Source organism: Camelus ferus, chromosome 32 (genome assembly GCF_009834535.1).
Source record: "Camelus ferus isolate YT-003-E chromosome 32, BCGSAC_Cfer_1.0, whole genome shotgun sequence".
Taxonomy (NCBI): Eukaryota; Metazoa; Chordata; class Mammalia; order Artiodactyla; family Camelidae; genus Camelus; species Camelus ferus.
In genome coordinates this window covers 12,447,692-12,465,617 of record NC_045727.1, presented here as the reverse complement: position 1 = coordinate 12,465,617, position 17,926 = coordinate 12,447,692, and the positions used below count along the sequence as shown (strand labels likewise).

Below are 17,926 nucleotides of genomic sequence, written 5' to 3'. Positions count from 1 at the left end.
GTTTGTTTTTAATATATTTTTACTGAAGTACAGTCAGTTTACAGTGTTGTGTCAATTTCTGGTGCACAGCACAATACTTCAGTCACACGGAACATATACGTATTCGTTTTCATATTCTTTTTTGCCATAGGTTACAACAAGATATTGAATATAGTTCCCTGTGCTCTGCAGTGTAAACTTGTATTCTTGAGGGGGTCATTTGTGCTAATCTCTGCAGGTGCCTGTATATTGTGAGAATTTCCTGAATAAAAACTTCACACCATCTGAGAGCCACTGTCCAGGTCTGAGAAAAATAGCAGACATGTGGTAGATCTGATGGATTATGGAAGCCAAATAAGTAACTAGATGAGACCTTAGGCGTTTATTTAAGAAAATGTGTAGGATGCCTGCGTTTTAAACTGCCAGGGTGGTGAGACCCAGTAAAATACATGAACTAAACCAGTAATAGAGCCAAACTATTCATTTAGTAGCTCTCATTCATTTCTGGCAGAGATGGAAAATGGTGTCGGTGTCGGCCACGGTGGAAGGCAGGCTAGCAGATTCTTAGAATGCTAAGCATCCTCTTGCTGTGTGACCCAGGAACTGAATTAAGTACTTATCCATGTGAATTGAAGAGGTGTGTCCACATAAGGACCTGCACACAAATGTTTACAGCAGCTTTGATCATCATTCTTGTAATCTGGAATCAAGCAAAATGGCCTCTCGTAGGTGAATGGATAAACAAAGTGTGGTTCGACCACCCAGTGGGACATTACTCAGTGATGAAAAATCAATGAGCTCTTGGGCCACAGAAAGCTAGTAGGATACAAAAAGTGAATGCACATGACTGAGTGATAGAAGCCAAATCTTTAAAAAGTAAACTACAATTACTGTGTGATTCCCACAATATGATATTGTGAAAAAGGCAAAACTCTAGAGACAGTACAATGACCAGTGGTCGTCTGGAGTTCAGGGATAGGAAAAGAGGGCTGAGTAGGTGGAGCAAAATGGATGTTTAGGGGAGTGAAAGTATTCTGTACGTTACTGGGATGGTAGGTAGATGACATTATGCATCTGGTAAAACCCACAGAGCTGGGCAACCACAGAGCTGGGCAACCACAAGAGCGAACGCTGATGTAAACTATGGGCTTTGGTTAATAATAATGCACCAGCATTAGTTTATCAATAGTGGTTTATACAGTTTTACCAAATGCCCAAAACCCATGCAGGATGTTAAAATGGTAGAACTTCTGGGGGTCCTGGGGGGCATGTGGGAACTCTCTGTAGCAGTGGATTTTTATCTGAAGGAATTCTACATCTCTTCCTAATTAAAACCAAAACCAAAATTATGTCAACTGTGTATTTACAGCTCTAACTCTGCTTGTGGTTAGTAGCCCCTGAAGAGGGGAAAACTAAGGAGTGGAACACGAGCCCCCCAAGGGGAAGGTGCCTGCATGGGTGTGAGGCTGGGGGTGGGTGGGGAGTTGGTCCAATGAGACCTAGTCAATGTGAGCCGTATCTCTTAGGGGGTTTTCAGAATCCCAGAGGACTGAGGTAGACTGAGGAGTGGGAGTGAGGGAAAGCAGGGGTGAGGGTCAGTGTGTTCTAATAAGAAGCAAGAATTCAAAGAAGGAGAGACTGGTCATTCAAGTTCAGAAAAGTTGCTGACAGCCTGTGCTTCAGACTGTTGGGGTAGGGAAGACTTCTAGGGGGAGCTCCTTGCAAAGTGGCAGGAGAGCTGGAGAGGCACTACAGTGACCTGGGCGCACAGCCATCATGGGACTGCCAGCCGGGGCGTGACATGCTCCCAGGGGTGTTTCCTCACTTGTGTCCAGCTGCTGCAATGAGGATGACACAAGCCAGACAGGGAGTGGGTCTTCAGTCTTATCCTGGGAGGAGGGGGTGGTGGCAGATCGAGGTTAGTCTGGGGGTGCATGGGTGTTGGGTGAGGCGGGGCTGAGGGCAGGGTCTCACCTTCTGCTCAGCTCCGGAGTGAGCAACCGGGTCATGGGGGACGCTGGGTGTGGGCAGCAGGGGGCGCTGTGGGCCTGCCCCCGGGGTCTGTGGGGGGCTCTCAGCCGGGAATCCAGCCACTGGGACCCCAGACCCAAGGGCCCAGAGGAGGCTCCTCAGCCCCACTCCATCTCAGCTTTCACCAGATTTAGGCTCAGGGTCCCCAGGGGGAGGGGATCATTTGCATGAAGGGTTCCTCTGCTCTCACATGAGGGAGGAGATACGAGAGATTCTGTGTGTTTGTCACCTGTGAGCTGAGCAGCAGAGCTGGGGCGTCTCCACCATGGCCTTGACCCCTCTCCTCCTTGGCTTCCTTGCTCACTGCTCAGGTGAGAGGCTGTGGACAGCGAGAGAAGTGATTCGGGGACACCGAGGCCTCTTTTTCTGCCCTCGTTGAGAACATGCTGTGGACGACAGCCAGACTCACCTCCCAGTCACCACTCCTCTGTTCCAGGGTCCTGGGCACAGTCTGGGCTGACACAGGAAGCCTCCGAGTCAGGGGCTGTGGGACAGAAGATCACCCTGTCCTGTACCTGAAACAGCAACAGTGTTGGAGCTAATCCTATGGGCTGGTACCAACATAGCTCACGGCACACCCCCAAACTGATGCTCAGAAGTTCTTGGCCCTCAGGGATCCCAGACCGGTTCTTGGGCTCCAAGTCTGGCAACATGGCCTCTCTGGCCATCTCAGACCTCCAGCCTGAGGACGAGGCTGAGCATTACGGTTCAACATTGGACTCAAGCACCAGCGGTGACACAGTGATTCAGACCCTTGGGGAACTGAGACAAAAATCCACCCCTGCTCCCCGTGACCACCACTGTGACACTTGTGTCAAATACAGGTGGTGGTCGTGGCCCATCTCACAGTGTCCAGGTCTCAGAGCCTGACCGTCTAGTGCTGATGCCCTCTCTCATGCTATGTTTCATCACAGCTTCATTGAGATACACTGTGCACGCCACCCCATTCACTGATGTAACGTGCACAACACAAGGCTGTTTAGTCTAGTTACAGAGTTGTGTAATTCTCACCATATACTAACTTTAGAACATGTCCACATGCCTAAGACAGGCTCCCCACCCATTAGTGATTGCACCTCTGCTCAGTCCTAGGGAACCCCTCACTGATCCACTTTCTGCCTTTGTAGGTTTGCCCATTCTGGACGTTTCATATAGATGGGACTGGAAATTAGGTGTCCTTTCTGACTGTCTTATTTCACTGAGTTCTTTGGCATAACACTTCGGCATTCCATCCTCGTGGGTCGCTATCCATTTTTTATTGCAACATAATACTCCATTCTGTGAGCCGACTGCTGCTTGTTTACCCTTCAGGGATGTCTGAGTTGTCTTTCTTCTTTGGGCTGTGATGCAGAATGCTGCCAGCAACATTTGTGTGCAAGCAGTTAGGTTTTGTTTTGTTCTTGGTGGAAGTACGTTTGCATTTCTCTTGGGCAGACACCTAGGGGTGGAATTGCTGAGTCATGTGGTGACATTTTATTGCCTCATTTGAGGGACTGTCAGATGTTTTCCACCACGGCAGCACCGGTTTCCATCTAATGTACGAGGGCTCTGATTTCCCTCCATCTTTAACAGCAACTGTGATGGTCTCTTTCTTACAGCCCTTCTGGTCTGGGTGAGGAAACATATCTGTGCAGTTTTGACTTGCATTTCCCTGGTGCTGAGCCCCTTTGCACGCCCTGTCTGAGGCTCTGAGACACTCCACCCCCACCCCACCCATAGATCCCTGACTTTAGAAAACTTTAGACTGAGTCACTGCTGAAATCACACAGCCTGTTCACCTGGACTCAGGAGAAAGCCCTTGCTCAGGGACAAAATGCAGCCAGAGACAAGGGGATGGGTGGCGGGAGGCTACCTCCCAGGTGAGGACCGGGAGATGGGGACATCCTGTGGACATGCCTGTGGTGGGACTGCAGCCTCAGGCTCACACCTTTCACAGGACTGTTCTGGAGCCTCCCCTCTGACATGGCTCTCCTTGTCATCACTTCTGGAAAACACCGGCCCAGTAGGCATCCTGTGATGCCTCAGCAGAGGCCCCTTCACTGGGACTAGGACTTGCACGCACTCTGGTGTCCGCTCTGTCTCCCTGGCACGCAGGGCCTTCGTCAGCCCACACGGACACTCCAGGAAAAGTAAATGTTCCATAAAAGGACCTGCATACATGCAGAAAGAGATCCGTTGATGCACAGAAGGGATTAAAATTTTAAAATCTGAATATTATGCTTATTTAATTTACCAATATTTTGAATTTCTTTTTTTTAAAAAAAATGCCTGACAGAATTTTGGGGTATATGACCTCTTTTCTACCATTTGTGTGGAAAAATTTAAGTTCAGGAATAGCCTAGAACATTTTGCAAATGAGCAAAAGTGAAGGGGGATATATATGACTAGATAGTGACACATATTAAAAACAAAAATAATTTAAAGAGTTAGAGGTTGTTGAAGAAATCAAACAGAGCAACAACAACAAAAAAATCAACGTATGTTCTGTGGGAATCACAGAATATGGGAAGCCGACCATGGACAGATGAATGGAGACACGGACCAGGTGAACTGCCCAACCAGCAGGGACCTCAGGTCTCTAGTCCTTGGTGAGGTTGTGCCCTGTGACCAGCAGAGGGCGCTGTGGGGCTGCCCTGTGGTCCCGGCACAGCTGCTCGGGGAGGAGCACTCACTCCCAGGAGCTGGGCTGGGGGCAGGGTCTGTGTTCCTGATGGGCACTCAGCAGTGTGTCCTCTCTGGCTGGCAGAGTGTCCTCTCTGGCTGGCAGAGTCCCCTGAGCAGGGACCCCTGTGGTCTCAGCAGGTGCCTCCTCCCAGGGTCTCCCAAGGGGGAGGCCATCCTCCAACCCCCGAGCCTGGGCTGTGAGCTGAGCTCCAGCACCAGGGCTCAAGAAGGGCCTGGGTGGTCCCTGGGGGGACACCCATTTGCATGGGCCGCCCTTCCTCTGACAGAGGCTGGCAAGAAAAGTAGGCACCGGGCAACCCAGCCCCAGTGTGGGGACCAGGGAGCTGTGAGCACCATGTCCTGGGCTCCTCTCCTGCTCCTGCTTCTCTCTCACTGCACAGGTAGGGACAGGCCTCGGGGACTGGATCTCAGTTCCCCTCCTGCAGCAGCCCCTGTGGCTCAAACTCTGGGAATGCTTCCTGCAGGTCCTGCCCCATCTGCCCCATGTGCCTGTGTTTGCAGGGTCCCTCTCCCAGCCTGTGCTGACTCAGCCGCCCTTTCTTGCTGAGTCTCCGAGTGCATCAACCAGACTCACCTGCACCCTGAGCAATGGGAACAGTGCTGGCAGCTGTATTATAAGCTGTTACCAGCAGAAGGCAGGGAGCCCTCCCCGGTATCTCTTGAGCTACTACTCAGACCCAATTAAGCGCCAGGGCTCTGGGGTTCCGAGCCGCTTCTCTGGATCCAAAGATGCCTCAGCCAATGCAGGGCTTCTGCTCATCTCTGGGCTGCAGCCCGAGGATGAGGCTGACTATGACTGTTCTGCAGTGTCCAGCAGCGGTAATGGTCACACAGTGCCCCAGTCCCACAGGGACGTGAGACTAAAACCTCCCCTGTGCTCTCCCTGCTGGGCGTCACTGCTGCTCTGCCTGGGACCAGGCTGCACTCAGGGTGACTTTATGTTGTCACATCTTCAGGCAGCACATGAGTTTCCTCTGAACAGCAAATCAGACCCTGTTACAGCCTCTTCCTCTTCTCACATCTGAGACTGACCGTTCCTGTTGTATCTCAGCCTAATTGTGTTTCCACAGGCAGACAGTATTTGCTCTGAGATAAAAACCTCCCCGTGGAGATGTTATAAGTGGCAGAATGTGGTGGGTTCTGGATCCTCCCCTCTCAGTGTCTAAGCGAGACCCCAGGATGCTTCTTGTCTAAGAACTTCAATCTGAGATATGAGATCCAAAATCAACATGCAGAAGTGAGCGATAAAATACATGCTGGCAATAAACCATCAGAAATTGACAGTAAAATGTAAAAATACCAATTAATGGCTTCAAACTAAGAAATAGGTAAGGATAAATCTGAAAAATAAAATCCTTCAGACTTGGTCCAACAACAGAGCCTCCTTGACCCCTGCAGGGCTCCTCCTGAGTGGGAGGGTGTTGACCACTGTCACACAGCTGAGCACAGCCTGGATGGGCTGGGACTCCAGTCCCTGAGATGGGAGATGGGCATCTGTCCCCCACTCTCCCCAGTGTGACCCCTCAATCCTTGCCCCTGCTGTGGGCAATGCCCACTGTGGTTTTGGAATCTGCCATCACTTCAGCAACAAGAACCAGAGAGACTGATGTTCTGGAGTCAGTGTGATCCCGAATGGGCTGAAAATAACCTCCTCTCTTACTGGTCTTCCCGTGACAATCATTTGTCACCAGTATCCAGAATAGCCCCCCTCGTGCTGGCTGGGGAGGACAAGGAGAAGACAAATCCCGCCCGTGGGACCCAGGGCACCAGGTCCTGCTCTGACTGGTCCCCACGTGTCCCATGAGCCTGGCCCAGGCTCTGCTGATGAGCCCTGGGCTCTGAGACCTTCACGAAGCAGAATCCCTGTCCAGGTGGGAGGAGCTATTGGACGCCAAGGTGCAGGAGACCCTCCCTTCCCATGGACGACCAGCTACTCTCCCGAGTTTACCTCTATTAGTCTAATTGTCTCCCACTCTGGTTTCTGTTTTGTTTTGCTTTTATTGGGAGGTTATTTGAATGGATCTCATTTCGTTGGAGTCTAGAGCCTATGATCCAACCTTCATTATCACACAGAACCTCAACATTACAGGAAACTTTCTAGAACCTTTTCTTCTGTCTTCAATGCCAGTCTATGGAGGACTTTACTGAATAAATGTAAGGTTCCCTGGGGGGTGGGTAACAGCTGTGGAGGCCACTAGGGTCAGAAGTTGAGGAAGCACCTCCAAATAATTAACTAATTAAGTCATTAATTACAGATTATTATAACAGCGACTCACTGTCAATCCTTAAACTGAAAACAATTACAAAATTAGACCAAAATGGAAAAAAAAAAAAGAACACACCCTGATTGAGGAGAGGAAAGAATGAATCCTGAGCTGAGCAATTAAAGGCCAATGGAGGCTGAGATGAGCAGGAGGGAGGACACTGTGTCTTCACTAGTTGAGTTCTAGGGGACAAGAGAGCCATCAGATGCCCGTAATCGGGCTTTGGGGGTGGGGATCTAACAGGTGTCCCAAAGAACACCACCACCACCAACAATAAAGTGTCACCTGTCAGGGTAACACGTATGGAATTTTTGTACATATGAACAGGGAGGGTACACTGTAGACTGTTACATTATGAACTTGGATTATTTTAGTTATTTTTAAAAGTTTTTCTTTGGAAGTAATTAGGTTATTTACTTATTTTCAGTGGAGGTAACAAGGATTGAACCCATGATGTCGTGCACACTAGCACGCACTCTACCACTGAGCTATACCCTCCCCCTTGAACGTGGTTCAGGATGGCCCTGTATTTTTAATGACCCAGGCACATGGAAGGCTCAAAGAAGATGCCAGGTGATCCTGAAACACGTGCAAGAGAAGGACTGTGCAATACATCCCACTTTAACACCTGGAGGGCATCCATTGTCGAGAAATCATCTAGACAGTTAATGTCTCAGTCCCCAACCCAGTGGAGGAGCCTCCTCTGTCTACTTGTGTGGGGAGTAAGATGACAAAGATGTACGTCCAAAACTAGGGTGCCCTCCAGGAGTACAGGGTGGTGACAGAGGTGCTGGGGAGCCCAGGATCAGAGAGCAGTAGGGGGCACTGTTGCACGGGTCCTGAGAAGGCAGGGTTCTGGGCAAAGCTACCACTGAAATTTTTCTATTCACACCTGCACACTTGGACAGTGACCTTATAGGTGTCTGGCATTGGCTGGTTAATGTGACCAAAATCGAGGATCACACACCCACTCCTGGGAACAAGGTCGAGAACGTGTTCCCCCAGCATCTCAATTTGTGCCCCTAAAGCCTGTCCTGGAAACAACACATTAGCTGATTTTCCCCAATCCAGAAGGGTTTCCTGGATGTCAGAGGCAGGTTGCTCTGGGAGATTCCATGATGGGTGAGAGCAGAACTAGGGACACACGCAGATCCCAGCTCTGTCTCAATCAGGATGGCTGCTGACTATTCAGAAGCTGATCTGTGAGCACCATTTACTGGACACCTGCTATGTGCTGGGCTCAGGTGTCAGATACACACTGTTAGACGATGGAAGCTGGGACGACCACCCGGGCCTGCCTGGTGTCCTCTGCTTAGGTATCCCAGCTGGGACACCCCCACCTTCAGGCCCCACACAGCCCCATCCCAGCCCATGCCCTGCCCCCTCAGGCAGAGGGAGAGGACCCTGGGCCCAGGGAGGGATCAGAGAGCTGGGGGATCATGTGCATGACTGGCCCCTCCCTCTCTCAGAGTATGAAGAATGGGAGAGACCTGGGGAAGCTCTGCTCAGCTGTGGGGCCACAGAAGGCAGGACCCAGTGACCATCCCCACCACGGCCTGGTCCCCTCTCCTCCTCACCCTGCTCGCTCACTGCACAGGTGACTGGATGAGGGACAGGGGAAGGGGCCCTGGGAGGGCGCCTGGGCTCCAGGTCCTCTTCTGTGTCTGGATCCCAGAAGCAGCATCTCTGTCTCTCCCACTTGCAGGGTCCTGGGCCCAGTCTGTGCTGACTCAGCCGCCCTCCATGTCTGGATCCCTGGGCCAGAGGGTCACCATCTCCTGCACAGGAAGCAGCAGCAACATCGGGGGTGGTTACGGTGTTCAGTGGTTCCAACAGCTCCCAGGAACAGCCCCCAAACTACTCATCTATGGTAACAGCAATCGAGCTTCAGGGGTCCCAGACCGCTTCTCTGGCTCCAAGTCTGGCAGCTCAGCGTCCCTGACCATCACTGGGTTCCAGGCTGATGACGAGGCTGACTATTACTGTGGACGTTATGACAACAGCCTCAGTGGTCGCACAGTACTCCAGGATGCTGGGGAAGTGAGACAAAAACCTGCTGTCCTTCAGCCCTCGCTGCTCAGCCAAGACAGCTGTTTCCTTTCTTTGTTTTGTCTGAAATGTGGGTCTTAGACCAACCCTACGGGACTTTGTCTAGATAATGTGTCCTGACTTCTCAAATTCTGCCCCTAAACCCAGTCTTTGTCAGCAGAAACTTGACTGCTGTTCTCAAAGTGAACAGGACTTCCTGGATAGCCCTTGGTGGCTGTGCTGGGGACCGAGACCACGTTGGGTCAGAATCAGAGATACGAAGCCCAGATGTGCCTGATTAGGAAGGACTGTACGGAGGTCCGTCCATCCACACCCCTGAGTGAACACACAGCAGGTATCCGGGAGGCTCCAGCTCTTGGATACAGCTTGAAGGACATAGGGCAGCCTGTGTCCTTGTCAATACATCACACGTGACTGAGGAGGAAGAGGTGGGCTTGGCAGGTGGACGTGGGAGCCCTTAGATGGGGTATGGGGAAGAAACAGAAGGTGATGTTGTGTGCGTTCTGTACAGAAGGTGAGGGAGGAGGAGGTGAGAGTGAGGATAGGGACCATGTGGGGGTGTGGATTGGACACAATGGTCAGACTGTGGTGTCGGGGATGACGGGGAGCAGGTGAGGGGAAGGCGCACAGTCAGATGCCACGAGTTTCGGAGGAAGGAGTAAGTATAGAAAGGTGTCAGGAAAGAGTGGAACCGAACTGGGGTTTAGGAGCCGCGTGGGGCGGGGCTGAGCTTCAGTTCTCTGAGATGACATGATGACCACATCCTGCTAATGCAGGATTATTGAGATCAGAGACCATCAAGAAAAAGACTGGCTCTTGATAGATGACCGAGTGTCAGTTATCCCAGAAGTGTGTCTCTAGGGGGTGCTCATCTCACATTCAATGGAACATTTACCTACTCCTGTTAAATGTCAAGGAACTGGAAGAGCAGACTGGAAGGAAGAAGCTGGGACATGTGTTCTCAGCGCTTCCCACATGCTAGAACCCACGGCTTTGGAAAGCACAGGGTCACAACGTCTCCTCCTGATCGACTGGCGGGCGGACCTCAGGGATGGGCTGATCACCTCTTTATGTTGACGTCTTCCCAGAAGGTTCCTTTATGCAGCCAGGACTGATCACACCCACTTGGCTGCACCTGTCAGGTCTTGATTAGGAAAAGGACAGACAGGACGTGACACACTGAGACGGCAGAGACTCGGCTCCAGACTGGACCTAGGCCTCAGGGCAGGGGGTCTGAGGTACTGTCGGTCAGGGTCCAGGCGATGGGTCCACACCGACCCCATCATGTCCTGTGGGGACTGGAAGGCTATGCTGGGAGCAGGTGTTAGGATGGGCTCGATAAGTGTCAGGATAAAGTCTAGCAGGAGAAACAAAGAAACTCTACTAGATCAACAAGGGTGACCCCACGTAAAGGAAGATACCAGCACAGTGCAGCAGATACAAGTAAGGCGGACCCAGGAACCAGGAAGGCCGTTTCCCCCCTCTCCTGGGTCACTTGAGAAAGACTACTGTAAAAAGGAACACTCTGCATGGGGGCAGGGGACATCCCAGGGGCTGGAGGAGGTGGCCCTGTGGTCAGCAGGTGACACAATGCAGAATCCCAGAGCAGGTGTTGGGGCAGACAGCTGGTCAACCACTCAGATTCCTGGGGAGTTGGGCAAACTGTCCTCACTGACGTGTGACTGTCCTCCCTGTGAGGCCCCATCACCCTGGAGCTCCTGGTCCTGCTCCCTCAGCACATGGTGCAGATCAGGGTCACCGCATCCCTGTCCTCCACGGACTTTTTGCCAAGTGCAGGTCAGAGAGGGGTGGTTAGGAGGTGAGGTGTTATCGTGTGTTTCAAGGAGGATGTGGGCTCCTGGGCGAGTCTGTCCAGAGGAGACACAGCTCGTGGGCAGAGTCCTCCCCGTGGAACTTGTGTGAAGTTGTGTGTGTGAAAGAAGAGTGTGTTAGCATATTACTAATGTGTCTGCTTCTATTTTTAATGTAGTTTTTGCTATTATGGATGTTGAATTTAAATTTAAAATGTCATAATATGAAACACAAGTTGAACATTGGAAAACTGACAACTGGTAACACTATTACTTTATTAATTTGGAAGTGGAATTTCACTGTTAGTACCTCGTTTAGAATATTTGTATCAATAACTAATGACAGTGGTTTGTAGTTTTCCCTCTTTAATACCTTATTTATCAGCTGTATTTGTAACTGCTTTAACTGCTTGCTCAAAGAACTAGGAAGTTTTACATCTTGTTAAATATTTTATAAAAAATATACAAAGCCATTTGTTTGGAACCATTTGATCTCAGAAGGTTTTTAAGGTATTCCTCATGAAAAAAATATATTATATTTTCCTATGGTGCAATTCTATAATAATAATTTCTATTTTTCTTAAGAAATCAATGTGTTTACTTATTTCCTCTAATAGAGCCAAGTTGTATCTTCCAAGGAAAGTATGTATTTAATTTCCTTTTATTAAAAGCAGAAATTGTGAGATATTTTTCATTTTTCATTTTCCATATTTGACCAGCAAGGGGCCCTGTGGGCCTCCCCTGTAGTCCCTGCACAGATGCTCAGGGAGGAGCACTCACTCCCAGGAGCTGGGCCTGAGGGCAGGGCCTGTGCTCCTGGTGGGGACTTAGCCGTGTGTCCTCTCTGGCTGGCAGAGTCCCCTAGTCAGGGACCCCTGTGGTCTCAGCAGGTGCTTCCTCCCAGGGTCTCCCAAGTGGGAGGCCCCCCTCCATCCCCGAGTCTGGGCTGTGAGCTGAACTCCAGCTCCAGGGCTCAGGGAGGGCCTGGGCAGTCCCTGGGGGAACACCAGTTTGCATGGGCCGGCCCTCTGGCAGAGGCTGGCAAGAAAGGAGGCCCCGGGGCAGCCCAGTCCCAGCGTGGGAACCAGGGGCTGTGAGCACCATGGCCTGGACTCCTCTCCTGCTCCTGTTCCTCTCTCACTGCACAGGTAGGGACGGGCCTTGGGGACAGGGTCTCAGGTCCCTGCCTGCAAGCAGTCCCTGTGGCTCAGACTCTGGGAATGTTTCCTGCAGGTCCCACCCCATATGCCCCTTGTGTCTGTGTTTGCAGGGTCCCTCTCCCAGCTTCTGCTGACTCAGCCGCCCTCCCTCTCTGAGTCTCCGGGAGCAACAGCTAGACTCACCTGCACCCTGAGCAGTGGGAACAGTTGACAGCCTCAGGATATCCTGGTTCCAGCAGAAGGCAGGGAGCCCTCCCCAGTACCTCCTGAACTACTACTCAGGCTCCAATAAGCACCATGGCTCCGGTGTCCCCATCGGCTTCTCTGGATCCAAAGATGCCTCGGCCAATGTAGGGCTTCCACTCATCTCTGGGCTGCAGCCTGAGGACGAGGCTGACTATTACTGTGCTGCCTGGGACGGCAGCAGTAATGCTCACACGGTGCTACAGACCAGGGAGGAAATGAGACAAAATCTTCCCTCCTCACCCCAGCCTTGTGCCCTCCCTGCTGTCGATGGCTCAGATGAAGTCACGCTCAGGGGGTGACCTCCATTCTCAGATGTTAGACAAGTGCCGGATTTTCCTTGAAGACTTGACAATATTGTATCTTTTTCTTCAGTTCAGCTTTTCCATCACTAGTATATTCTTTCCCAAGTCAGGTGATCTCAGGAAACATTGCTTGTTCAAAAGCAAAAGTCTCTCCTTGGAGACACTGGAAGAGGAAAAAGCGGTGGAATCAGGCCAGGCCCTGCCTGGGGTGGAGGCGTCATTAAACGAGACTTCCGGCCTGAGTGTTTCAACTGGAATTTTGTGATACAAAGGCAACCTACAGAAGTTAATCGTATCCTGTAGAATAGTCCTGAAACTTCAATTTCTAAACTGAAAAGAATAAAACCTACAATATCATCAACATGAAACACACGAGGGTAAATATGAGAAAAATCCAAAGTCCTATGCACAGAAAATGACAATACATTGCAAGAGAATTTTTTTTTTAAAAGAATAGATATTCCTACTTTGCAGGTCAAAACACTGAATCACACTGAGATAACAATTATTCCCAAAATGATGAAAATTCTCACTGCAAGCATGGTGTTCACTTGCAATGGAACTTGAGGTAGGAGGTCCTAGCAGAGAAATGGAAACTGTAGGAAAGACATAAAAGAACAGACAATCTGGAATAATCCTTCCCCTGTAACACGTGACCTGATGTGTCTGATGAAGGACGTCACCTTTGAAGACCAGGAACCCATGTTTTTTTCCTGGAATTCAAGGTGAGGCAGAGAGAAGAACTTTAATCCTGGAGGAAGCACAGAGCAGGTGGGGGCGGGCCAGTGGGCAGAGGCTGGGGGCAGCAGTGGCGGGTGGCTGGGCATTGAATGTGCATCACCTGTCATGTGCACCTGGAGTGACGGGATTCTGATCATCACCTAAACGCCAGAAACACCTGTGTGACCTGCAACACGTCAATGAGGATTCTGACCCAGAGGATCTAGCCAGGAGAGTCACCTGTGCAGCTTCAGGGTTCCTGGTGGTGTTTCCAAGGCTTAAAGATGGAACCTACATCATGAATCCTAAAGAGGAAATTCAAAGACACCAACCTCCAAAACTATACATGTTCTCAAGAGCTATTGGCCGTGAATCATCCTAGGAAGAATGTGAATCTGTCCTGCAACAAACGGGGTGCAGATACCCTGGAGGGTTACGTGGAGCGGGACCGTATGCCCGGGGACAGACTTGTGTTCCCAGACCTCCGCTTCCTCATGACCCTACCACAGCAATAATGGAAGTAAGGCAAGCATGCAAATACTTTACAAGGAAGAATCAATTTACCTTGAGGAGTAGAGATTGGAATGAAAATTAATGGGAATGAATACACACATTTTCCAGGTCACAATTAATGAAAATAATTATGTAAACTTAAAAGTGGTTCAAAGTGTATGTCATTCCAGTCCCAGTATATGAAAAAAACTAACATGGCTTAGACCTTATAAATCCAAACCCCCACTAAATCCATAGCCCTTAATAAACTTGATCAGAGCCCAGGGCAGGTTAGGGAAAATTTCATGAGGGTTCCCAGGGCCAGACATGGAGGAAGACACTCTGCAAAGGAGTGAGAGTTCCATTTACAATAATGTTCTTTTCATGTCAAACCTTGCTGACAGAATCAACAAAACTAGACTAAAAATCTATTTACTCTCTCAGAGAGCCACAGGAAAATCAGTTCTGCCAGAATAACACTCTAGGGCAAGAGGGAACCCACAGAATAATCCAGAACACAGGACATTTCCCCCCCCCAACGATGTGATATCTCATGGCTGAGACCTCAATAAAAGCCAAAAACTGTGTAGTGGGGACTGGGTGAGTCAATCAAGGGATCTTGTAACAACCAAGAATTAACCAACCTGCAAGAGTCACTCACCTCTTTTGACTATCAGGTGTGAACCATAGCAGTTTTCTGGGAACTTTAATCTTTGAACTTGGTTCAAGGTGATTATCCACTAATGAGAAACCCAGACAGAGGGAATCTCAGCTATCAGGTGATTCTGAAATATCTGGTTCATCCTCATTCCATTTAACTCGGAACTTCACTAGTGCCCTGGGAACATTAACATTTCAGCCCCAGATAAATAGAGCGGACAGATTCATTGTAGTGCCCTGGGCGATGACACCAGAAAGACCCAACTGCAGGTGTCAGAAAGCCCTTCCAGGAGGCTGGCTGGGACCCTGGGAGGATGTGACTCTGCGCCCAGCAGGGGGCGCTGTGGGACTGGCCCTGAGAGCTCAGGGTCTGGGCCAGGCAGGCTGGGAAGACACACCACTGGCTCTTGCCCACTTGGGCAGCCGAGTCCTCAATCCAGGGGGACTGTCCTGCACCTCGGCCCCCAGGAGACCTGTGAGCTCTCAGCTCTGAGGGACACACCGGCCTCATGCTTCCTCCTCCTCTGTCCTGGAGTCACTGCCCAGACCTGATGTCCAGGCAAAGACAGATGGCCAATCATACAACAAATTGAATTTGCTTGAGGGTCATTACCTAGAGTCATATCTAGACAGAGGATAACAGACCCCTGGGGAGGGATGATCTCTACACCAACAACGGGGCCTCCCAAGCAGGGCTCTGTGGGTGCCCCCAACCCACGTCCTGGGCTCCTCTCCTCACCTCCTCACTCCCTCAAACAAGAGGGTCCTTTAGGGGAAGTGATGGGACACGGCATTTGGGGGCATCTGCAGTGCCTCTTGGTCTGTCCTCTGGGCAAGGGGGGCGGGGCGGCCCTTCTCCCTGCACCTGCTCCCTTCCTGCCAGGGGCCTGGTCACCTGCTGACAGATCTGCCCTGTGCAGTGTCCCATGAATGTCTTGGGGGAGGGGAGCTGGGACCACCCCTGGCCTGGGTGTTGCCTTCTGCTCAGGGCTCCTAGCTTGGATCCCCCCAAACCCTGGAGCCACACACAGCCCCGCCCCTGCCCAACATCTGCCCCCTCAGGCAGAGGGACTTGACACTGAGCCCAGGGAGGGATCAGAGAGCAATAGGGGTCATTTGCATAACTGGTTCCTCCCTCTCTCAGAATATGAAGAGGAGGAGAGAACTGGGGATGCTCTGCTCAGCTGTAGGGCCACAGAAGTCAGGACCCAGTCACCATCCCCACCATGGTCTGGTCCCTTCTCCTACTCACCCTGCTTGCTCATTGCACAGGTGACTGGATGAGGGACAGGGGAAGGGGGCCTCTCAGGACAGCTATGTCCCCATCCTCCTCTTGCGTCTGGACCCCAGAATCAGCATCTCTGTGTCTCCCACTTGCAGGGTTGGGCCCAGTCTGTGCTGACTCAGCCGCCCTCCATGTCTGGATCCCCAGGCCAGAGGGTCACCATCTCCTGCACTGGATCAGCAACAATATTGGGAGTGGTTATTATGTGCAGTGGTACCAACAGCTCCCAGGAACGGCCCCCAAACTTCTGATCTACAATGCTAACAATCATACCTCAGGGGTCCCCGACTGATTCTCTGGCTCCAAGTCTGGCAGCTCTGCCTCCCCGACCATCACTGGGCTCCAGGTTGAGGACGAGGCTGACTATTACTGTGGATGTTATGACAGCCGCTTCAGTGCTCACACAGTGCTCCAGGTCGGGTGTGGGGAAGTGAGACAAAAACCTGGTGTCCCCCAGCCCTCGCTGCTCAGCCAACATAGCTGTGTCCTTTCTTTGTTTTTCTTGAAAGTGGAGTCTTAGACCAACCCTCAGGGACTTTGTCTAAAGAATGTGTCCTGACCTCTCAAATTCTGCCCCTAAACCCAGTCCTTGTCAGCAGAGCCTTGACTGCTTTTCTTAAAGTGAACAGGACTTCCTGGATAGCCCTGGGTGGCTGCACTGGGGACCGAGCCCACGTTGGGTCAGAATCAGGGAGGTGAAATCCAGATGTGCCTGATTAAGAAGGACTGTACGGAGGTCCGTCCACCCACTCCTTTGAGTGAACACCTACCAGGTGCTCGGTGGCTCCAGAGCTTGGATACAGCTTGAACGATGTAAGGCAGTGTGTGTCCTCATCAATACATCACACGTGACTGAGGAGGAAGAGGTGGCCTTGGTGGGTGGACATGGGAGCCAAGGGACAGGGTACGGGGAAGAAACAGAAGGTGATGATGTGTGGGTCCCACTACAAGTTGAGGGAGGAGGAGGTGAGAGTGAAGGAAGGGACCACGTGGGGGTGTGGATTGGACACAACGGTCAGACTGTGGTGTCGGGGATGACGGGGGAGCAGGTGAAGGGAAGGAGCACAGTCAGGGGCCACGCGTTTCTGAGGAAGGAGTAAGTATAGAATCGGGTCAGGAAAGAGTGGAACCGAACTGGGGTTTAGGAGCCGCGTGGGGCGGGGCTGAGCTGCAGTCCCCTGAGATGGCGTGATGACCACATGCTGCTAATGCAGGGTTATTGAGATCAGAGACCATCAAGAAAAAGACTGGCTCTTGATAGATGACCGAGCGTCAGTTATCCCAGAAGTGTGTCTCTAGGGGGCGCTCATCGCACATTCAATGGAACATTTACCTAATCCTGTTAAGTGTCAAGGAACTGGAAGAGCAGACTGGAAGGAAGAAGCCGGGACACGTGTTCTCAGCGCTTCCCACATGCTAGAACCCACGGCTTTGGAAAGCACAGGACCATAATGTCTCCTCCTGATCGACTGGCGGTCACCTCAGGGATGGAATGCTCACCACTTTGTGTTGACATCTTCCCTTGAAGGTTCCTTTAAGCAGCCAGATGGATCATACCTTCTTGGCTGCACCTGTCAGGTCTCGATGAGGAAAAGGACAGACAGGACATGACACGCTGAGATGGCAGAGACTCAGCTCCAGACAGGACCCCAGGGCTCAGGGCTGGGGGTCTGCCATCCTCCAGGTCAGGGTCCACACGATGGGTTCACACTGACCCCATCATGTCCTGTGGGGACTGGAAGGCTGTGCCGGGAGCGGGTGTTAGGGCTCATTATGTCCCAGGAAAAAGTCTAGCAGGAGAAACAAAGAAACACTACTAGATCAGCAAGGGTGACCCCATGTAAGGAGGACACCAGCACAGTGCAGCAGATACGAGGAAGGGGGACCCAGGTACCAGGATGGCCCTGTTCCCCCTCTCCTGGGGTTGCATGAGGAAGACTGCTGTAAAAAGGAGTGCTCTGCATGGGGACAGGGGACATCCCAGTGCCTGGAGGAGGTGGCCCCATGGCCAGCAGGGGACAGAATTCAGAGTAGCAGAGGAGGTGTTGGGGCAGACAGCTGGTCAACCCTCAGACTCCTGGGGAGCTGGGCAAACTGTCGTGACTGTCGTGTGACTGTCCTCCCTGTGAGGCCCCATCACTTGGGAGGTCCTGGTCCTGCTCCCTCAGCACATGGTGCAGATCAGGGTCACCGCGTCCCCGTCCTCTACGGAGTCTTTTCCAAGTCCAAGTCATGGAGGGGC

At 51.5% G+C, this 17,926-nt stretch overlaps 2 gene segments (V, D, J or C); both read left to right on the top strand.

Moving 5' to 3' along the window:
• LOC102523413 overlaps positions 1–17,926 on the top strand; it is a 442,357-nt gene that overhangs the window by 2,513 nt on the left and 421,918 nt on the right.
• LOC102524186 lies at positions 11,922–12,524 on the top strand. The segment is given in 2 exon segments: positions 11,922–11,967; positions 12,090–12,524. Coding segments are annotated over 2 exon segments (481 nt in total).